At 41.8% G+C, this 24,282-nt stretch overlaps 1 protein-coding gene across 1 annotated transcript; it reads right to left on the reverse strand.

Annotated features, from left to right (window-relative positions):
• Positions 1 to 1,603: 1,603 nt before the first annotated feature.
• On the reverse strand, positions 1,604 to 22,645 carry ppie (peptidylprolyl isomerase E (cyclophilin E)). Its single transcript, XM_085962689.1, has 10 exons — positions 22,546 to 22,645; positions 19,978 to 20,076; positions 19,548 to 19,591; positions 18,626 to 18,652; positions 18,331 to 18,412; positions 14,680 to 14,783; positions 12,429 to 12,552; positions 11,553 to 11,738; positions 10,301 to 10,443; positions 1,604 to 1,809 (listed from the first exon to the last, which is right to left on the reverse strand). Exons 1-10 carry the CDS (start codon positions 22,574 to 22,576, stop codon positions 1,741 to 1,743), a joined length of 909 nt encoding a protein of 302 aa, XP_085818815.1. The 5' UTR covers positions 22,577 to 22,645; the 3' UTR covers positions 1,604 to 1,740.
• Positions 22,646 to 24,282: the final 1,637 nt, after the last annotated feature.

The following is a 24,282-nucleotide window of genomic DNA, read 5'->3' on the forward strand; positions in this document are numbered from 1 at the left end:
CTAATTATAGATTGAATAGTGTCTGTTAAACTATTGTAGCAACATATGCTTGAAAACAGTTTTCAGTTAAGCTTGTACTAAAATTCAGCAAGGCCAACTATGAATGTGTATTCACTAATTTGTTGACAAATCTACTGCCATTATAGTTAATGTTTGGGTTATTTTCCACTTAAGGGCACTGGTTTAGTGTCTATGTTATGTCCAGAGGTTAACTGTATCTACATACGTACAAAAATATGCAAGAGAAAATTGATCTACTGAACTATCAGCTATTGATGTCTATAATATTGTGGAAGTTATAACAATAGCCATCATCTGTTTACTAATACCTTTTTAAATTATACTTTCCCCCCATGTGGTCTTTCACCTCCTTTAATTGAAAGTGTAGGTGAACCAGCCATGGGTTTCAGTGACTGATGCCTATGCCACTCTGTACTCAGCCAACAGGTGCACTTTTTGGGGTTTTTGCGGGGGGCGGGGGGCGTGGGTGGGGGGATGAAGTAGTAAGGATGGCCTGTATCAGTTTTTCTTTTCTCTGTGTAAACACAACTGTAAGACAGTGCACCCAGTGGTTGAGACAAGAACTGATGGAGTTCATCAGAAGCTTGGCTAGTGGCTTTGAGCATCAAGCTGAGCACTGGAATAAAACCAGAAAATGTTGGAAATACACAGCTGATCCAGGACTTGTGCTCAAAGCCACAGAACTGTAAACCAAGCATCTTAGACACTACAGGGACAGGGTCACAAACTGTTTATCATGCAATGCATGATGGCATATTAGTGGAGAAAAATGCCCTTCCGTATATTCTGTCCCAGGAAAGTGACTGGAAATAAAAGGAAAAGGGAATTGTAAGAATTTGGTTTATTTGTATTCTGTGCTTGTATATCCCATCCTATGTTCCGTGTCCATACATATGCTTCCATATGTATATAATTTGTAGTTAATGGTCTGGATTAGTGCCTTTTGACAGTAGACTGTTATAGAACCCAATTTATAGTTTTTGTATATTTTCATTAATTGAATTTTTGGTTAGTTCAAATTTTATTTACCCCAATAAAGCAATAAACATATTCAAATGGACTTGCTGGTTTTTTTTGGAAAGACTTTACAGATAATTGAGAAATTCTTTGAAGTCATTTTTCTTCCTGACTTTATAAAAATGTTTCAAAACAAAATTTAGATCTATAATTTTTTTTTGAAAAGGACATTTTAGGATAGATCTGGGAGCATATTCTTATTTTGATACACTACATGATTTGCAAACTGCAGAATTTAGAATCGAGGATAATCCTTTTTTTATATCTGAAGCAGAAGTATCCCCACAATGTTTGAATCTGGTGGGGTATCACAGGTCACAGTGCCACCTTATTGGGGTCTTTAGGATCTTACTGGAAAACTATTTTCAGAAGAGTTTGAATGCAAGAGACTGGTTCTCCACATATACTTGCTGCAGACTGCCCTTCTGTAGTGCAAAAGTATCTTTTAAGTGCCCAATTGATATGAAACTTGGCCTGGATATTTTATTAGCTTTTACACTAAGCATCAGAAAATGTTACATCAACAATTTTTTTTATTAAGAGTATCTGTAAAAAGAAAGCTAACTTTTTTTTAAAAAGTTATTTTATTTTGCATGTTAAAGTATTTACAAAAATCTTCACATCCGTTAGGAAACTTTACAGATAACATTGAAAATAGGAAAAGAATTGAAATCTCCTGGAGCTGTCTTCCAGCCGCTGGAGTCACACATACTCTCCACAGTCCGAGATTATCACTTTCTGCTTTGGTTTTCCATCTTTACAACCTTGAGCCTGGAAAATAAAAACAAACATTCATTACATGGGTTTCAAGGGAAAATTAAACCTCAGCTGAACATCCTGAGAAAATTCAATTGTTCATTCAAGATTTCTTTTGTTTTTAAATACAACAGCCATTAATTTTGGTCATTTTTAAAGCAGAGGCTGAAGGATTAAAGTCATTTACGGTTATGATCCGTTTTGATTTATCCTGAGTCGTGCAATGCTGCCGTTGCCAGAAGCTCTGCGTACATCATATAGAGCCCAGAGAATAGACAATCTGTACCCAGATTATCTGCTGTAGAGACAATATGATGGATGGATGGAGTACTTAAAATTTAAGTTTCTTTGCATGGACATTGAAGGAACTGAAGGATACGTATAAATGCTTTGCTTCTGGTGAAGCATATGATGTCTGTAAAACAAAGAATGCTAACTGGCTCAAATTTCACATTCACGATAAAGCAAAAAAAAACAATTCCCTTTAAAAGAACAAAACAATCGCACCCTTATTTAAAAAAAATGTGGCAATGGTGATTTTCCATCCACCCACCTACCTAAACAACATTAAAAATTCAACATGTTTTGACAATCACAAAGTTAACCCATAACCTCAACTATCCCACTTTTCAATACCTCCAATAATTTTTCACCTGCACAGGATTTCCCTTTTTCAGGAGCTTTGGGTTTAGTTTCTGCTCGATTCCCCAAATCTTGGACCCTTCAGCTGGGTCCTGGATCACATCCTCTAATGTGTCTTCGCTAAAGTGTAATCCGATAGTTCACTGCCGCCCCCTGCCCCTCCCCCCTCCGGTGATGCATGCATGTGCTGTATTTTCCTGGCTTCTGCACAAAACTGTCATGTTCCACATTGCTAGTGGGTACTTTGGCTCCCCGTCCCAAGTACCTTTGATGGCCCAGTGTTTCTTCTAAGTCCCACCCTTTTCCTCCCCGCATTCACCACCATCAAGTAATACTTATTTAGCCTTTCTATTACACCGTATAATGATTTGGAAAAACATTTCAGAATACTTTCTTGCAAAGATTATTAATTTGAAGTAATTCAAATGGAAAAAACTTGAGCAAAATACTGCAGATGCTGGAAAATACTCAGGTCAGGCAGCATCTGTGGAGAGAGAAACAGAGTTAACGTTTCAGGTCGATGACCCTTTGTCAGAAGTTCCTCAGAGTTCTGACGAAGGGTCATCTACCCGAAACGTTAACTCTGTTTCTTTCTCCACAGATGCTGCCTGACCTGCTGAGTATTTCCAGCATTTTCTGGTTTTATTATGGAAAAAACTCCTTTGTTATAATGTTGTATTTTAAATTGAAATAAATGCACCATATTTTTGTAACCTGTGGGAAATCAACTATATCATGTAATACTTAGTTCATCGCCCCCCCCAATGTAACAATCAGATTGCACTTTAGCGAAGGCATGTTAGACAAAACAGTATAAACACAGGGGCCTGTGAGTGCAGCCAGCACAGTGAACAACTGGGGGTTTGGCAAGTGTGGGAGTTCGGTGAAGTGGGGGAAGGAGGTGCATGCTTTTCCTAACTTCTCCCAGAGCGGCGGCGGACCTGAGCAGGAGCAGACCGTCGCCCGAGAGCGGGGATAAAAGCAGCAGCAGACCTGCATCAACAAGAGAAAACGGCAGTATGACGTCACAGGTAAGACAGGTAAGTGATTGGTAGTGACTGTGGGCTAAGTTTTAAGTTAATATATAACTACATTTAAAAAGCTAAACTTAATCAAATTATTTACCTCGTTTAGTTTATTAAATTAACGCTAAACTAATTAATTAAATAAAATAATGGGAGAACAGATGTGTTGCTGCTGCAATATGTGGGAGCTTGTGGACATTTTTGTCCAGGGCGACTACGTCTGCGGTAAGTGTCTGCGGCTCGAGGAACTACGGCTCCGAGTTGAGCTAGCATCCGAGCTGCAGACATTGCGAGAGGAGAAAGTTATCTGGACCTTTTGCTCCAGGAGGCAGCCACACCCCTTAGATTAAATACTTTAGAATTGACACGTGGTCAGGGACAGGAGGGTGTGACTGCGAGTGAGGCAGGTACGGGGATCCAGGAGGTAGTATTGCAAGAGCCACAGTCCCTGTACTTATCCAATAGATTCGAGGTTCTTGCAACCCTTATGGACAAGTGCGGGGACGACTAACAAACTGACCACGGCACCGTGGTACAGGAAGCCGTTCCTGTGGGGGGGAGTAAAAAGGAAGGTGGCTGTAGTAGTCAACAGTATAGTTAGGAGGATAGACACTTCTCTGCAGCCAGGAGCGTGAGTCCCGAAGGCTATGTTGCCTACCCGGTGATGCGCTATCAATTACTCATAAAAGACTGAGAGTTAGAAGAGTAACTAAAGGCTTTTATTAACAACAGAATGGAGGTCTGCCTCGAGTGGTCGACCGGTCCAGGATACAAAGGGCTGGGGAGCAGTCACCTTTATACTAGGACCTGTGGGAGGAGTCAGCCGAGGCATGTCCAGGCATGTACACAGTGGAATACAAACAGTGGTTTACCACACCCGGTGCCAGGTTAAAGGACATCTTCCAACATTCGATGGAATCTGGAACAGTACCCATGGATTGGAGGGTAGCTAATGTTACCCCACTATTCAAAAAAGGTGGGAGAGAAAACAGGGAATTACAGACCGGTAAGCCGGACATCGGTAGTGGGGAAAATGCTAGAGTCCATTATAAAAGATGTAATAGCAGAGCACTTGGAAAACAGTGACAGGATCGGACAAAGTCAACATGGATTTACGAAAGGTAAATCGTGCTTGACTAATCTACTGGAATTTTTTGAAGATGTAACTGGTAAAATAGATAAGGGAGAACCAGTGGATGTGGTGTATTTGGACTTTCAGAAGGCTTTTGATAAGGTCCCGCATAAGAGATTAGCATGTAAAGTTAAGGCACATGGGATTGGGGGCAAGGTATTGACTTGGATAGAGAACTGGTTGGCAGACAGAAAGCAAAGAGTTGGAATAAACGGGTCTTTTTCTGAGTGGCAGGCAGTGACTAGTGGGGTACCGCAGGGATCGGTCCTAGGACCCCAGCTATTCACAATATATATTAATGATCTAGACAAGGGAACTAGATGTAATATCTCCAAATTTGCAGACGACACAAAGCTGGGTGGGCGTGTGTGCTGTGAGGAGGATGCCGAGAAACTCCAGGATGATTTGGACAGGTTGGGTGACTGGGCAAAAGCATAGCAGATGCAATATAACGTGGATAAATGGTGGCAAAAACAGGAAGGCAGATTATTATCTGAATGGCAATAGATTGGGAGAAGGGGAAGTACAACGAGACCTGGGTGTCCTTATGCACCAGTCGCTGAAGGTAAGCATGCAGGTGCAGCAGGCGGTTAAGAAGGCAAATGGTATGTTGGCCTTCATAGCGAGAGGGTTTGAGTACAGGAACAAGGATGTCTTGCTGCGGTTGTACAGGGCCTTGGTGAGACCACATCTTGAGTATTGTGTGCAGTTTTGGTCGCCTTATCTGAGGAAGGATGTTCTTGCCATGGAAGGAGTTCAGCGAAGATTCACCAGGCTGATACCTGGGATGGCAGGAATGACTTATGAGGAGAGATTGGGACGACTGGGCTTGTACTCGCTGGAGTTTAGAAGAATGAGAGGGGATCTCATTGAAAATTATAAAATTCTGACAGGACTGGACAGACTAGATGCAAGAAGGATGTTCCCGATGGTCGGGGAGTCCAGAACCAGGGGTCACAGTCTAAGGATAACGGGTAAGCCATTTAGGACTGAGATGAGGAGGAATTTCTTCAGCCAGAGAGTGGTGAACCTGTGGAATTCTCTACCACAGAAGGCAGTAGAGGCCAATTCATTAAATATATTCAAGAAGGAGTTGGATATATTTCTTAAGGCTAAAGGGATCAAGGGGTATGGGGAGAAAGCAGGGACCGGGTACTGAAATTGGATGATCAGCCATGATCGCATTGAATGGCGGAGCAGGCTCGAGGGGCCGAATGACCTACTCCTGCTCCTATCTTCTATGTTTCCTCCGGGCTGAAGAAGAACTTGGAGTGGGAAGGGGAGGATCCAGTTGTCATAGTCCACGTAGGTACCAATGACATAGGTAGGACAAAGAAAGAAGTTCTGCTGAGAGAGTTTGAGCAGCTAGGGACTAAATTAAAAAGCAGAACCACCGAGATCATAATCTCTGGATTATTACCGGAGCCACGAGCAAATTGGCATGGGCTCAATAGGATCAGGGAGATGAATGCATAGCTCAAAGATTGGTGTGGGAGAAGTGGGTTTCGATTCATGGGGCACTGGTATCAGTACTGGGGAAAGAGAGAGCTGTTCCATTGGGATGGACTACACCTGAACCATGCTGGGACCAGAGTTCTAGTGAATCAAATAACTAGGGAGGTAGATAGGGCTTTAAACTAAATGGGGGAGGGGGAGGGTCCCAGTGGAGAGAAATCTAGAATGCTAAAGAGAAAAGACAAGGAAGCAGTGCAGGAAAGTGATTGGGGTAAGGATAACCAGATTGTGTCAGGAAGGGACAGAGCGTACAAACAAAGGAGTGCACGAACAAATAGGGTCCGGGTAAGAGAAAATGGTAATAAGACAAATAGGGCCATAGTACAAAAAAATGTTAAGATGTCTAAAAATGTTAAGACAAATCTAAAGGCACTGTATCTGAATGCACGAAGCATTCGTAATAAGGTAGACAAATTAACAACGCAAATAGATGTAAACGGAAACGATATAATTGCGATTACGGAGACACGGCTGCAGGGTGACCAAGGCTGGGAGCTGAATATCCAAGGATATTCGATATTTAGGAAGGACAGGCAAAAAGGAAAAGGAGGTGAGGTGGCGTTGTTAGTAAAGGATGAAATCAGAGCAATAGTGAGAAAGGATATTGGCTCAGAAAATAAAGATGTAGAATCAGTCTGGGTGGAGCTAAGAAGCACCAAGGGGCAGAAAACATTGGTGGGAGTTGTCTATAGGCCTCCAAACAGTAGTGGTAATGTAGGGGATGGCATCAAACAGGAAATTAGAGATGCATGTAACAAGGGTACTACAGTAATCATAGGTGACATTAATCTACATAGACTGGCAAAACCAAATTAGCAATAATACTGTGGAGGATGAATTCCTGGAGTGTGTACGAGATGGTTTTTTAGAGCAGTACGTTGAGGAGCCAACTAAGGAACAGGCTATCCTAGATTGGGTATTGTGCAATGAGAAGGGGTTAATTAATAATCTTGTTGTGCGGGGTCCTTTAGGGAAGAGTGACCATAACATGATAGAATTCTTCATTAAGATGGAAAGTGAATTAGTCTAACCGAAACTAGGGTCCTAAATCTAAACAAAGGAAACTACGAAGGTATGAGGAGTGAGTTGGCGATGATAGATTGGGGAGCTTCATTAAAAGGCATGACGGTGGATAGGCAATGGCTAACATTTAAGGAACGAATGCATGAATTGCAACAGTTATACATTCCTTTCTGGCGCAAAAACGCAAAAGGAAAAGTGGCCCAACCATGGCTAACAAAAGAAATTAAGGATAGTATTAGATCCAAAGAGGAGTAATATAAAGTTGCCAGAAAAAGTAGCAAGCCTGAGGATTGGGAGCACCAAGATTGATTAAGAGGGGAAAAAGAGAGTATGAGAGTAAACTTGCAAGGAACATAAAAGCGGATTTAAAAAAAAAATTGTTTATGGGTTGTGGGTGTCGCTGGCAAAGCTAGCATTTATTGCCCATCCCGAATTGCCCTTGAGAAGGTGGTGGTGAGCCGCCGCCTTAAACTGCTGCAGTCTGTGTGGTGAAGGTACTCCCACAGTGCCGTCCGGTTTCATTATTTTTATTGTTTTTCGTAGCGGTTTGTTACAACGGAGTGGCTTGCTAGGCTATTTCAGAGGGTAGTTAAGAGTCAACCACATTGCTGTGGGTCTGGAGTCACATATAGGCCAGACCAGGTAAGGACGGCAGATTTCCTTCCCTAAAGGACATTAGTGAACTAGATGGGTTTTTACGACAATCCAATAGTTTCATGGTTACCATTACTGATATTAGTAATAATTACAGATTTATTTAATTAACTGAATTTAAATTCTCCAGCTGCCATGGTGGGATTTGAACTCACGACTCTGGATCATTCGTCCAGGCCTCTGGATTACTGGCCCAGTGACATTACCACTATGCTACCATTCCCAGGATTGCAAAAGCTTCTACAAGTATGTAAAAAGAAAAAGATTAGTGAAGACAAATGTAGGTCCTTTACAGTCAGAAATGAGAGAATTTATAATGGGGAACAAGGAAATGGCTGAGCAAATAAACAAATACTTTGGTTCCGTCTTCACAGAAGAGGGCACAAATAACTTCCCAGAAATGCTAGGGAACCAAGGGTCTAGTGAGAAGGAGGAATTAAAGGAAATTAGTATTAGTAAAAAAAAGTGCTGGAGAAATTAATGGGACTGAAAGCCGATAAATCCCCAGGGCCTGATAATCTGCATCCCAGTGTACTAAAAGAGGTAGCCATGAAAACAGTGGATGCATTGGTTGTCATCTTCCAAAATTCTATAGATTATGGAACAGTTCCTGCAGATTGGAGGGTGGCAAATGTAACCCCACTATTTAAAAATGGAGGGAGAGAGAAAACAGGGAACGACAGACCGGTTAGCCTAACATCAGTAGTAGGGAAAATGCTAGAGTCTATTATAAAGGATGTGATTACAGGACACTTAGAAAATATCAATGGGATTAGACAAAGTCAACATGGATTTATGAAAGGGAAATCGTGTTTGACAAACCTACTGGAGTTTTTTGAGGATGTAACTGGTAGAATAGATAAGGGAGAACCAGTGGATGTGGTGTATTTGGATTTTCAGAAGGCCTTTGATAAAGTCCCACATAAGAGGTTAGTGTGCAAAATTAAAGCAAATGGGATTGGGGGTAATATACTAGCATGGATTGAAAATTGGTTAATAGACAGGAAACAAAGAGTAGGAATAAATGGGTCTTTTTCGGGGTGGCAGACGGTGACTAGTGGGGTACCGCAGGGATCAATGCTTGGGCCCAAGCTATTCACAATACATATCAATGATTTGGATGAGGGAACCAAATGTTATATTTCCAAGTTTGCTGATGACACGAAACTAGGTGGGATTGGGAGTTGTGAGGAGGATGCAAAGAGGCATCAAGGCAATTTAGACAAGTTGAGTGAGTGGGCAAATACATGGCAGATGCAGTATAACGTGGATAAATGTTTAGTTATCCACTTCGGTAGGAAAAACAGAAAGGCAGAGTATTGTTTAAATAGTGATAGATTGGGAAATGTTGATGTACAGAGGGACCTGGGTGTCCTTGTACACCAGTCACTGAAAGCAAACATGCAGGTGCAGCAAGCAGTTAGGAAGGCAAATGGTATGTTGGCCTTCATTGCAAGAGGATTTGAGTACAGGAGCAAGGATGTCTTAGTACAGTTATACAGGGCCTTGGTGAGAACACACCTGGAGTACTGTGTGCAGTTTTGGTCTCCTTACCTAAGAAAGGATCTACTTGCCATAGAGGGAGTGCAGCGAAGGTTCACCAGACTGATTCCTGGGATGGCAGGACTGTCGTATGAGGAGAGATTGGGTCAACTAGGCCTGTATTCACTAGAGTTTAGAAGAATGAGAGGGGATCTCATTGAAACGTATACAATTCTGACAGAGCTAGACAGACAGGATGCAGGATGTTTCCCCTGGCTAGGGGGTCTAGAACAGGGGGTCTAGAACGAGGGATCACAGTCTCAGGATACAGGGTAGGACATTTAGGACTAAGATGAGAAATTTCTTCACTCAGAAGGTGGTGAACCTGTGGAATTCTCTGTGGAGGTCAAGTCACTGAATATATTTAAGAGGAAGGAGATCGATAGATTTCTAGACACAAAAGGCATCAAGGGGTATGGGGGAGAGAGCGGGAATATGGTATTGAGATAGAGGATCAGCCATGATCATATTAAATGGCGGAGCAGGCTCGAAGAGCTGAATGGCCTACTCCTGCTCCTATATTTCTATGTTTCTATAATGCTCTGGTTATAAAACGACACATCCTCTGACTCACCATGAAGGATGCGATGGGAGATCTAAGAGAGTACATTAACAGTTAGGATTTTTTTAAATTTAGCTTCAGGGTTTCCTTTCTAGTATTCAAGGCCCTGGTTTTGCATTTATTTGGTCACAGATTTGAAATCCTGCCGATAGCCAACACTCCCATGCACAGATATGGTGAACTCCCATCAGTTGTCAGCCACAGTTCCAGTATAACAATGGCAATAAGATCACAGGGAAAATTAACACTGTCCACCTACCTATGCTGCCCAAAGCACAAAGTAAATTTGTATTGGGAGGAGACCACCATTAATATTCCTTAAAAGTGGATGGTAGAGGTAAGCAATTATGAAGTGGAAAGAAAGACAAACTAGAAGGAATAACCTGTCACACTTTCATGTTTTATACTCACTTCCATCTGTTTGACAACATCCATTCCCTCCATCACTTCCCCAAATACCACATGCTTTCCATCCAACCAGTCTGTCTTGTCGAGGGTAATGAAAAACTGAGAGCCATTTGTGTTTGTTCCAGAGTTTGCCATCGACAGCAAACCTAAACAAAGAGATTATGACAACTACAATGTTAGAGTCTGAAATTCAGCAATTTTGACTTAACATAATTTCCCCGTTGACTTAGCATAATTTCCTCATCTGCTAAAATATAGTCCTTTTTTGATTAGCTCCTTAGATTGCAAAGTTACAGCATGAAGATATTTGCAGCTGGAATTATTACATTTCAGGTGCTAAGAAAATATCCTTCAGAGAATTTAGTAAAACCACCACCTAGTAGACTGAAGTAAAACTCAAACCGCATGATGATTTTTTTTTTCTAAAACAAAAGCTAAATGTTGGGATTCTCCTAGAGTTTAAAATGGTAAATGTATCACCTCGTGTGGTATTGAGCCAAACAGGCCACAAAGTTCACAGGTTCAATCCCTGGACTGTGCGGAGTTAGTTGATCAGAGCTGGGGCCGTGGTGGGGGCATTACTAGTGGCTGCAGTGTCCTCCGAAGGGGAGGGGAAAAAACCCGATTCCTGCTCTTGATCGCATTTGTGAAGACACTGGGGAGAATCAGCTTTAGCTGTGATGCCCTCCCCAATCAAAGCCTGCCAACGTTGACCACCTAGGATTACCCAGAATACCGGCCACGTGGGCACAGCATCAAAGGACTTCTCGCACCTGCGGTATCCTGCTGCAGCTTAAAGAAAAGGAAGGGAAAAACAATTGGGGAAAAATAGCAATTTGACTTAAACAAACTGAGAAACTGCTGGCAATACAATTCTTGTTAAGTACTTTACCTACTCACTGAGGTAGTTTATGCACAGGTCAGGATTTATTTTTATAGCAGACATATTAAAAGAAAACTGAGATATAACCATAGCCAACTTCCAGCTATAAATAAGCCCACTTTAATAATATATAACTTTTCCATTATCTTTACTATTCAATAGCGGAAAGGCAGGCCTCTCATTTGCTGTTTGCAGGTAAACAGAGCAATGGATTGACAGAGGACATAAATAACTGGGGAGCAGACCAAAATCAGCACTACATATTTCACTGCTATAACTGTTTCTGTAGGATGGGAAGCTGCCGGTTATACAGTAAGTTTACATTTTAATCTAGAATTGGCTGTACTATTTCCAAAAAGTGGAAATTACTACCTGGCACCAAGTGTTTTAGGATAAAGTTTTCATCATCAAACTTCCTGCCGTAGATGGATTTCCCTCCAGTCCCGTTGTGATTGGTGAAGTCGCCACCCTGGCACATGAATTGTGGGATGACACGATGGAAACTGCTGCCTTTAAACCCAAATCCTTTCTCGTGTGTACAGAGACAACGGAAATTCTCTGGAAGAAATGATACGGACAATTTGTGGAATCTTAATAAACTACAATCAGTTATTAAGGAACTCACTGAGTCATAAGTGGTTCCAATGTGAGACAATAAGAATACTTAATTCACAACCAGATAGTTATAGATCTTAAATAAAATCAGGAAATGCTGGAAATAAACGGTAGTTCAATCAGTTTCTCAACTGGGATCTTTCTGATAAAGTCACAACCTTCACAGGAAAAGGGGAGAAAGTTTGGAGCAGGATAACCTCCTGCCCTAGACTAGGAGCGTCCAAGCTTTTTGTCTTCATAAGCTAGTTTGGTGACTATCATGGTGAGCCGCAGATACAGTTTAAATCAATGTTTGCTATATCTCAAGCTGTGCATACTAACTGACCTGTATTTTGATTTAGGATTTTTTCACCAATGAGGCATCAAATCTCCAGACTCATGAAATTCAAAAAAGGGACAAGCTAGCAAGTAAGAAATATAAGCAGAAATATAATGAGTTGCCACAAATGGCCCATGAGCTGTAGTATGAACAGCCAGGCCTAAGCCACTCTCGGTACTCTCAGATGGAAGATAGAGACAGATGGCGGAGAGAGAAGACAAGTGTAAATAAAGGGTTAGTGGTTAACAGGATTTTTCTGGTCTTTGCTCTCAATAATTAGAAAGGTCACATCTGTGTACAAAGTTATTCTTTACCTGCAGTCATTGGAACAATATCAGCTCGTAATAAAAAGCGTAATTGGCCAACAGGCTTATTGCCAATTTTGATGTCCATGTAGACTTGAGGATTGGATCTTGCTTTTTTGGCTGGTGGCTCACCCTAAAGGAAAAGAGATCTTTTGTTTTTTAAATAACCAATAAAAGAAAACATTTTTAAATATCCAAAAGAGTTCACGCACATTTATGCAAAAAAATGTATAAGTATTCTTAAAGCCATAAAGATTTTTCTGATCTCACAAAAGACACATGAATATCTGATAAGAGAAGTGCAGGGAGAACAGAAATTGGAAATATGATTTTTTTAATACATCATTTTATGTATATAATTCATTAATTTTTTGCTTGGGTTTCACAATTTACCAGTTTTATACTTACCAATTAATCACTTAACTTAAATATTTTGTGGGTTATAGGTTATAGAAAGGAGCATTTTTAAAAAAAGTATAATTCACAAAAGATCACACATCTTCAAGAAACTGTACAACACACAAAGTGTACCAATATTTCACTAAATGTTAGATTATTTGATACAAGTCTACCCCCCAGTGGCTTAGCTAGGTATGGCAGTGAGTAGCTGAGCCAATCAGATCAGGAAGATCTCAGGTTTGGTCCATGGTCTGTGCTCAGTTCTGAGGACATTCTCAGGTCATCGAGCTGAAACGTTAACTCTGTTTCTCTCTCCACAGATGCTGCCTGACCTGCTGAGTATTTCCAGCATTTTCGGTTTTTATTTCAGATTTCCAGCATCCGCAGTATTTTGCTTTTGTGTCTGTGCTCAGTTACCTGATCTCAGCTGGGGACTACTGTACCTGGTTGGGCTGGGGAAAGGAAAACAGCCAGGTTTCCTGCTCACAAATGCCATCCAGCAACCGCTGTGTGGCTGTCAGAATCAGGCTCAGCTGTGATGGCGCCCATGGTAAAACAACCTGGGTGATCCTCACTATCTAGGCTCATACATGAAGAATTTGAGCAATGTACCACAGGCTGGCTTGCACCCAAAGAACCGTACTCCATCAAGTAGCCAGCATCTTCGGGAGAGAAGGAAAGCAGAGAAAAAAAGAAAAATGTGAATAAAAGTTCTATGGGTCACATGCTTTGTAGAAACTGTCCTTTATTATTCACTGAAGAGGAACTTTAGTGTTTTGCTGAAGTATAAACCAAGAAAAGTGTCTAATTTCCCTTAAATAAATCCCAGATGATTTTTTTGATGACTTTTATTTTCTTGATCCATTAGACCGAGATCCATTTAGAAAACTCCTTTCTTAATCCCGCAGATAGGTGGAAACATTGATGTCACAAGAAGCAAATGGACTCCACCCCATAACAATAATACCAATGCATGTTTTCTAGCCAGTCTGTTAAGATTTAGTTTCCAGTCTCTCACACATTTTACGAAACAGCAAAGAGAGTAAACACAGAAAAAATGAAGCCTGAAAATCAGTACTGCACACATTTTCTCCGATGGTTCCAAGATGTCACAACAGAATTTTTATATGTAATAAACGGGATAAGATTTATTCAAGCATAAAAGTATCTATTCAAAAACTGCACTGTAAAATGAAGATGGATAGGAGGAGGAGGGTTTATACACCTATAATGAATAGGGGATTCCTGCAGCAGTCCAATCCATTAAGCAGTTTAATGTCCTAAATAGCTTTATATAGTTTGTGTGAATTTTCTGCTCGTCAAAGTAAATGGTTAGTTTGGGGAAATTGCGCATTTTTCATTTCAGGAACATGGCGTCAGCATCATAGATAGTTAGACACAGACCAAGCTTCCCCTATTCTGCCCCAACAACAGTGTGCCCAGGCCTCACCTTTAAAACAATATTCCCCCTGCTGCACTAGTGTCACATTTCAATTTCCCACACCTCGCTGAGCAAGATTGCCAAATAAGTGCAGTTTTGTACTGTGGACCTATAACTGGTTAAAAATTTCACAGGGCATTTCATGGCAATAAAGCAGACTTTCATCCCATCAGTCTGGGTGGGATTTGGATCCACATCCCAGAGGCACAGGCCCATGTCTAACTCACTGTACCGCTCAGTCCCCTTTGGCTTTTTCCTAATATCATACCACAGATATTAAACTAGGCGATTCAGGAACCAAAATAAGCATTAAAATGCAGTAGAATTCTGCCCAACCTTAAGTTACATTTATATAGCGCCTATAACGTAGGGAACGGCCCTAAGGCGCTTAGTGGGAGTGTAAGACGACAAAAATCTCACCTCCTGTGTTTGTGTGTTTCCATCATCTCCTCCGTGCTCTTCATTTTCATTCTCCTCCAGAGTCTTTCCAGCAAACTTCTTTAACCAGTCATCATCTGACCACACTGGAAAAAGACACCACTTACATTTCACTCAAAAGTAGCAGCATAACACTAGAATTATCTATTATATATTCAAATTGCTAGATCGGTCACAATATTCCATTTCAAAATGCATTGAAAACTCCAGTCAGGTAATGTCAGTAGGAAAATTTATTTTAAGTGTCCACGTGTACCCACAGTACCAGTTACATCGGTCGGTGGTGCAAAAAGAGGCTGTTTCAACATCAAAACCACTGCCATCACTCCATTCCTCAAAAAGCCCACCTACGACACCTCTGTTGTTGCAAACAACCAGCCCATCTCCAATCTTCCTTTCCTCTGCACAGTCCTAGAACGTGTTGTCGCTTCCCAAATCTGTTCCCATTTCTTCCACAACTCCCTGTTTGAATCTCTCCAATCAGTTTCTGGGTCTACTCACAACAGCAAAACGGCCCCAAGCAAAGTCATGAACGACATTCTCTGACTGTGATCGTAGTGCATTATTCATCCCAGACCTCTCTGCAGCCTTGGACATGTTCGACCACAGTATCCTTCTCAAAATGCCTCTCTTCCATTATCCAGCTCAGTGAGACTGCCCTTGCTTGGTTCCACTCTTATCTATCCAATCATAGCCACAGCATCTCCAGCAATGGCTTCCCTTCATTATCTCCAGTGTCCCCCCAGGTCTATCCTTAGCCCCCATCCTCATCTAAATGTAGACATGGAGTCAGCTTTCACATGTACACGAATGACATCCACTGCCTCAGTTTTCAGACTGCTTGTCTGACATCCATTCTTGTATGAGCTGCAATTTCCTCCAGTTAAACAGAAGATTGAAGCCATCATCTTCAGACCCCGCCACTCCTTACTCGTGCCACCGTTTCAACCCCCCTCCCCAGACACCGTCTCCTGCTGAACCGACTGTTCGCAACCTCGACATCCTATTTCACCCGAGCTGTTCTTCTAAACCCATCACAAAGACTGCCTACTTCCACCTCCATAACACTGCCTGCCTTCGCCCCTACCTCAGACCATCTACCACTGAAACCCTCACCTATACCTTTGTCATCTCCAAACTTGACTATTCTAGTGCTTTCCTAAACAGCCTTCCATCACCACCCTCTAAGTTTCAGCTCATCCAAAACTCAGTTCCTTTATCCTATCCAGCATCAAGTCCCGCTCGCCCATCACTCCTCTCCTCGCTGACCTACATTGATTCTCTGTCCCCCCCCCCATGCCTCAAATTTAAAATTGTCATCCTCATTTTTAAATCCCTTTGTGGCCTCCTCAATCCCTACAATCCCCCAAACTTTCTGTTTCTCGGACTCTTGTGCGCCCTCTCCTCCCTTCACCCCAGCATTGGCAGCCGTGCCTTCAGCCATCGAGGCCCCACGCTCGGGAACTCTTTCCCTAAACCAGTCTGCCGCTACAACACCCTCTCTTCCTTTAAGAACTGCCTTAAAACCTATGTCTTTGACTAGGCTTTTGGTCACCCCTCCTAATTTCACCTTCTCTGGCACGGCATCTATTTTTCTTTTTATTATTACACCTGTGAAGCGCTTTGGGACATTTTTCTATGCTAAAGGTGCTATGTAAATGCAAGTTGTTATTGTTGTTCACCCATCACATAATGTTCATTCCCAGCCCAATGGTTCTACAGTACATTGGTGAAGTGAGTCCCATGAGGTTTCCCGCTGAAGCCATCAGGTGGCTTTCCAGAAATGCATTCTGCTGCAGCCACAACGTGACAAAGAGGTTAACTTTTTAACCGGTTTGTAACGCGTGGAAAAAAAAACTTATAGCTACAGAATAAGAGTAATAATTTGTAAAAGCTCAAAGTCTGCATAAATTGTTCTTTAACGCATCCATTTATTCAGGCTGTCTCCATCTCCCACCCAACATCCAGCATCACCTCCCCCTGTAATTTAGACCAGGCAGCTGAGTTTTATTCTAATGCTCCTTATGGGGGATTTGAAACAGCTAGATCGTAGACCATAGTTTGTACTCCCTTTATGGCCCAAGGAACCCCTTTGGACTCTTCCTCCCCCCCCCCCCCTGGTCCAATTCTCTTCCTACCCGCTAACCTTGCTCCCAGCTTGACGTGAATACTGCAATTGGGCTTGTCTCCCGGTGTCTAATGCCATGGAGATCAAATAGCAATATTATAAAGTTGCAAAAGAAAAATGTTGCTTAAATTGGTAATGCCAGCTGTTATTACTGGCAGCCACTTTATTCAGTGAGAATTCTAACAATGTCAAATCACCCATAAGGGGCATCAGAATAAAACTCAGCAGCATGGTCTAAACTGAAGTTAGAGAGAGAGGGAGGGGAAAAAAAAGGTATTCATTTTTATTAATATATGGAAAGCTGCAAGGATGGAACATGGAAACTACCTCTACTGCAGTAGAGCACTGCACAAATGCTCTGTAACTTTATACCATTTTCCTCCTGATGTGGTAGAATCCAATTTCATTGCCTCAATTACTGTACATAAGAAATAGGAGCAGGAGTAGGCCATTCGGCCCTTCGAGCCTGCTCTGCCATTCAATGAGATCATGGTTGATCTTCTGCCTCAACTCCATTCACTGGCCCTAATCGCCATATCCCTTGATGCCCTTACTAGTCAGAAATCTATCGACTTCTGTTTTGAATATACCCAATGACTGAGCCTCCACAGCCCTCTGGGGTAGAGAATTCCAAAGATTCACCACCCTCTGTGTGAAGAAAGTTCTTCTCATCTCAGTCCTGAATGGCCTACCCGTTATCCTGAGGCTGTGGCCACTGTACTCGTGCACTTTAAGGTATGACATCAGATGTACAGCTGCTACCTCCAATAAATTATTTCAACACTTCTGTCCTTACTGAGCAGAAGTTCTTGCAATTTAGCATTGGACTGATGTTGCACACCGAGTCCTTCTATAGTTGGCTGGACACAGCACGAATACAGGTTAAGAGAACAATAATCACACATTGTGCCAACCGAATCCCCTTGTGAAAAGTTAATTGTCTTTTTTATATTTCAGAATGGAAGTCCCACGAAGGAGCAAAAACTCTGTTCTTGAAGGATTCAAAATATTGTTCAAAATCTATTAAAATTGCCAGCTTTTGTTCAGATCCACTTTTATTCACAATCAGTCCAAATAAACAGCAATGAGAAAATACCTAAAAGATTATTTTTTTTAAATCACGTCGGCCTTCTTTTACCCTTCTGACCAAATTTCCTCTTCCCTCCTGAATGCATTGATTCCTGACTAGGATCTGCTCCACAGACACCAGGCACTCTCCTGTACCTTGCTCAAGTAGCCACGATTCACATGTGCACCTTCACAGTGTTGACAGCTATTCAACTATTGGGGCACCAGAATTTTGCATGATCCTTTCCTCACCCGAGCCCCACACACAGGCACTTCAAGTAGGGGTCGTTGGAGAGTGATCAAGAACTGACAGCACCGACCGAAGGTCGGGCCTGGGATCTTCCTGATTTAGCCGAGCTACTCACTACCTAAGCCTGCAGGAGGCTATGGGTCAACATCGAAGCCTGCCATTTATAAAAGCTGCTTTCATTCCTCACCTGCTCTTGAGGATCCCTCTTTAATTCGCATGGGTTTTGCCAGATTTACTCGGATTGTCCTTCCAAAAAGTTCAGATTCATTCTGGTAAATGGAAGGAAGATAAAGGGCAATTAGGCCACTATTCTTTATGGCGCACTCACACTTTATAGCTTTGTTCTTCATTTAGCACCGACATGTCCTACATTCCAGGTCATTTGGTAATTATAAAAGTGTGATTGTGTTTTCAAGAATCTGACTTTATTAACACTTATTATAAAAAGATGCCACTTTGCCCACTTTTCCCAGATCACTTACCATGTTATCAATGGCAGCTGCAGCATCCTAGAAAAAAAGAGAAAAGTTGTAAATTATCAATAAGCAGCACAATAGACTTATTTCCAATATCAATGGAGCACCCTCAGTGCATCGGAGGAAGACATCTGAAAATCACACTGGTGATATAACAGGTGCATGGCATACTGCCATTAAAAAGTGTGTGTGTGTGTGTGTGTGTGTGTGTTAGATGGGGGGGTTTGCAGGGGGAGTGGAAGGAAGACATGATACAGCCAAGTCCTCATTCAAATCCACACTTTCCAACGGTTGTCACTGGGAAACAATTACAAGCAGGAGCCCTGACTGACCATAAGAAATAGGAGCAGGAGTAGGCCATATGGCCTCTCGAGCCTGCTCCGCCATTCAATTAAATCATGACTGATCTTCGACCTCATCTCCACTTTCCCATCTGATCCCCAAATCCCTTGATACCCTTAGAGTCCAAAAATAACTGACCATTGTCCTCCTCAGAACATGGAACCAGAAACCAATTGTTATTCAGGCTTCCCTGAAACTTCCTATAAATATTCTCAGAGTATTCACCACAACCATAGGTAGAAGGAGGAGGACCACAGCAGGCCAGGTTGGCCTTTCAGTACATTTTACACAAACAGTGACTAAAACAGGTCAATTTATTGTGTCACTTGGTCAAAAACATTAAATATTTGACAACTGACAATAAATATTCCATGGTTGAAAGATATGAATAAGAATGTTTTCATGTGGTCACCTATAAATAAAACGTTATTTGATCAGTGGTTACATCATGAACAACTTTGTCACCAAATTGGTTCCTCGCTGTTATAGTAACTGTACCCAAATTGTATTTCACTACATTCCCACCGTGAATGAAAGGCTGAATTTCTTTTTTCACCTATGAAAAAGATAAAAGCAAGCATCTCACCTCAGCATTCTCAAATTCAATGAATGCAAAGCCTCGGTGTTTTTCTGCGCAAAGATACAATAAAGAATTTAGATTTTTAATCATTTCATAATCTTTATTACCGAGTTATCAATGTAAAACCATCAAGTTTCAATAGTTGTTACACAAGGAGTAGGTGGCACTGTACCTGGACAATCTTGCTGAAGGCTTTGTTACCAATTATTTTCAAATTTTAAATTACAATCTCTCTTTTTTATAAAAAAAACTTTCAGCATAAGAATTTTGGAGAACAAGAGTGCCAGGACTCAACTATTAGGAAGTTGTTTAATTTTCTGTGTAAAGGGTTACAAAGATTTTTAGATCACAAAGAATTTAGTACTTGCTCCGATTTTGCATTTACTCTGAATTTGGCCCAATCACAAACAATTAGGTGAATTTTATAAGTATTTACCTGTTTCATAATCCAGTGGAATTTGAATGTCCATAATATCTCCAAATGGAATAAACGCTGCATGAAGCACCTTTTCATCTACCTCTTCAGCGAGGCCACCTACAGGTGGTAACACAAAATCACATCCAATTTAACAATGTATCAGGAAGGGTTTCCAGTAATAGAAAGCTTACTCACTCCAATCAGCAAGACCGTGGACAAGCAGATTAGATAGTTGGAAAACAAGAGATGGCAGCATTCAATTAATGACTTAAATGTAATCTCTTACAAAAAAGTTTAACTAAGTATTATGTTAATCACAGAATAGAATAGGGCACCTCTTATAATAAAATCTCCTCCCTCCCGTCCTCGCTCAGTCTTTGCATTGAGCAACTCTTCATTCTCCGTGACTTCCATCTCTGCTGAACTCACCTTGCCCGGTCTTTTTTGGATTTCCCAAACCTCTCGCAATTGCTCTTTTCATGTAAATTCCCTTTTTAAAGGTCAGGTTTCCCCCAACATTTTAGTCTTAATTTCATAGCAAAAAGTGGTTTTTATGAGCAGGTCAAGTCTCTGATAAAGTGAAATTTGCATCATTATACATGCTGTGTATGAAATATGATGTCCAGAATTAACAAAACTGTCCCTAGTTACAGCAAACTGCACCCAGAAGATCGAGATGTCTTCTGCGTATCCTGGAAAGTGGAAAATATAGTAACAGACCTGCCCCGGCTCAAATAATACTGTCGCCACAAACTCTCCACTGCTGCTGAAGGGATTTATTGCGCGATACCTCAAGAATGTCTCATGATGGTATCTTCAACTGAATTTGAATGTCCAACATTCAGCCAACCATAAATGAAAATATTACATTTTTAAAAATAATGTGGTTGAATAGTAACTTTTCATTATTTGTTATTTTCAAACAACAATTATTTTCGTCACATTGTAACGGGCTACGGACTGAATTATTTACTTAGCTTCAAAACAATATGTTTCCCATTATATTCCCCTCCTCCAGAAGAAAGCGATGCACTTTGCTAAACAAAACCACTAAACAGAAGGCAATGCAATCAGCAAAGGTGCACGGAATACAGCAAGCTGTGATTAAACAGAATGTTCTAATCTGGCACTTCTTTTAGACAAGACACATCTACTGCGTCTATCAAAGAGCTCACCAACTGTTTAAGAACAGGGATCCATTACATTCATATGGCTTCTCTTTGATTTTTAAATATAAATTCGTTTTTTATTAAAGCAATCTTTTATAGGTCAATGTTAATATTAGTTTGCAGTATTATTAGGGCTCAGCTTTGAATAGACTCCCTGCAATCCACTGCCCAACTTCTTGGGAGGAAACATACCACCTGCAAAGTATGCCAACCATTGAGGTAGGCGTAAGATTAGATTTACTACAGTTTACAGCAATTTTAAATTAAAATAAAGCCATGTACATTACTATTTACTATTACACTCACACATGGAGACCTCATTAGCTCTTGACCCGGTGCAGTTGTAGACCAGCAGTTTTTGCTCATCCCAAAGACATGAAAAACCTTCTTCACATTTATTATCCCACCTCTCATTTTTAGATTTTTCTCCCCGCTGCCCCATTCCCTAACTTCAAGGCATCTGCCTGGGATGTTTGATGAATGGCTATTAGGATTTAAAAAAAGCCACCAAATGTTCCCTCCCTTTGGGAAAATGCCTCTTCCAAAATGGCCCATCTGAAATCAAATACTCAATGTGATGCACAAACCTGCATCCCCCACCATTCTATGGCAAAATATATTAACACACTTCCCCACTCAGCTATTGGAATATGCTGCCGTTTAAAGATCTATATACATGCTTTTTAAAAATGCATTTCAGATATCCTCATTTTTTACAAGTGTATTTTTATAGATATTTATACTATAACAAAAGTATGGAATCCATCCACTAATCCAGCAAGTCCCCCGTCTCCACAATGTCCGAGTCAGCTGGAGTTACCAGATGTGACAGTAAGTCTATCAAGGACACTGTCAGGATCAATAGCTGTAACCTGACTGGTCAAAAGTGCTTCTCAGGTTATAAATGTGTGTTATCTGGAAGATTATTGGTTACAATATTGATAATTATTACACGAATGATGGCAAGTTACGGATGATTATTCACTCAGACTTCTGGCCCAATCATAATGTTTCAGGTCTGGATAAATATTAAAAAGGACACAATTACTACAGCTCATATTTTGTACAATTCTACACGATTTTTAAATGAAGGCAGATTGAAAAATAAATGCAGTTTCAAAATGGTAAATGCTCATCTAGAACTGATTGTAATATTAAAACAAATTGTCTAAAAAATAATTTACAGGCTCGGCATTCCTCGGAAATATGCGCATTTTGACTGATTCAGCGCAACCCAAGTGTAAATGAATCGGAGCTGTGGGGTTCTCTACTTCCCGGCAGGTTTTTAGACCGCGCTTTCCAGACTGGAACCCCTCCCTCCTCCTCCCTAAATCCACCCCAATAAAATGTACTATTATTAGGGTGTGGAAGGATTCTGAAGAGGGTAACGAGCCGGTCGTTGCATTTCTGCACTCACCCACATACAGCACTCGCTTGGTCGACGCCATCTTGTCTCGAACTTTCCCCCTTCAACTCCAACCTTTGGCCCAGAGGTACCGTTCAGGCTCTTTAGCAACTTGCTCGGTTATTGGTTTCCTTATTTGCTATTTTTTTAAATCCCTTTTTTGCTTTATACGAACTTGAAAAAGAGGTATTGCTTAAAAACAAAAAAGTGACATTTATCTTTAAAGTAAATTAGGTCCTTGGAAAAAGAGTCACACTGTAGCAAGAGTGTGATTAGAGTAGGTGCCTCATGTGCAGCGAAACACCAGTGCAGACTTTACAGACCAAATGGCCTCTTTCTGTGCTGTAACATTCTATAATCCCATCTGTATTGGAAAAGTGCTGCTGATTCCAATTTATTCAGACCCATCAAGACTCACACATTTACAGCAGGCCTCAAAAATGTTGTTTTAATAAATGTGAATTCTTTCATTCCCCCAGATCATCCAACTGTATCTTTAATGAATTTGTTTCCATAACCTTAACTGGAAGGCCATTCCAGTTTGATCGCTCTTTGCATAAGGTGACCGTACGTCCCCGGATGAGGCACTGTGTCCTCGGGCAAACAATATCCACGGAAGAGTCACCGGCTCACAAAACTCGGCCCTGGGGTGTACCCCCGGGCAGTGAGTGTACTCCATGGGCAGTGAGTGTACCCCCGGGCAGTGACAGGCAGTGAGTGTACTCCATGGGCAGTGAGTGTACTCCATGGGCAGTGAGTGTCGTCCTCCCCCACCACCCCCCCCCCGGGCAGAGCATGTACCCCTGGGCCGCGAGTGTAACCCCTGGGCAATGAGTGTCCCCCCTGGGCAGTGAGTGTAACCCCTGGGCAGAGAGAGTATCCCCTGGGCAGAGAGAGTGTCCCCCTTGGGCAGTGAGTGTAACCCCTGGGCAGTGAGAGTATCCCCTGGGCAGTGAGTGTCCCCCTTGGGCCGTGAGTGTAACCCCTGGGCAGTGAGTGCCCTGAATTCAGAAATTTGAATGACGACCAAAAACTCCCATACCTACTAGGGGAACAGAGAAATTGTGTAACCTTAGCGGCACACTATGTTACAGCTTGCCATAAACAGAGGGACAACCATTAAATCTAAGAAAAGAGTATATACAAATTATATGAATGTATATTTATACACTCAGGGATATATCTGTTTATACACTGTATGGATAGATCCGTGTTTATGTGTTCAACCATAAATGTTTTTCGATGCTTTGGCAACATAAGATGTACCTTGTTATGCCAATAAAACGATTTGAATTGAATTGAATTGAATTGAGTGTATCCCCTGGGCAGTGAGTGTCCCCCTTGGGCAGTGAGTGTAACCCCTGGGCCGTGCGTTTACCCTGCTGAGCTGTCCGTTTGCGGCTCTAAGGCTAAATTAAACAACAACTTGTAGAATGGCCAGACTGACTCACTGTGCATGTACGTTCTGAGTTTACGGCCGGGCTCGTGCTGCTGGATTGTCGGCGCTGGAAGTGTCTGGGAGCACAGCAACCAGAGCGGGTGAGGGTTAGACCGGGGGGATGGCCCGGTTACAGTCACCGGGGGAAGGGTGGCCGGCTAACCCTTAACACTGTGGGAGTTTCAGATGCGACCTCAGTCACTGGAGGGGGGGGGTAGGGGGAAGGTGTGACCTCAGTAACTGGGGGAGGGGAGGGGTAGGGAGTGATCTCAGTCACTGGAGGGAGGGGAGGGGGAGGGTAACCTCAGTCA

Source organism: Somniosus microcephalus, chromosome 20 (genome assembly GCF_052327205.1).
Source record: "Somniosus microcephalus isolate GS21.2 chromosome 20, FLI_Smic_1.0, whole genome shotgun sequence".
Lineage (NCBI taxonomy): Eukaryota > Metazoa > Chordata > Chondrichthyes > Squaliformes > Somniosidae > Somniosus > Somniosus microcephalus.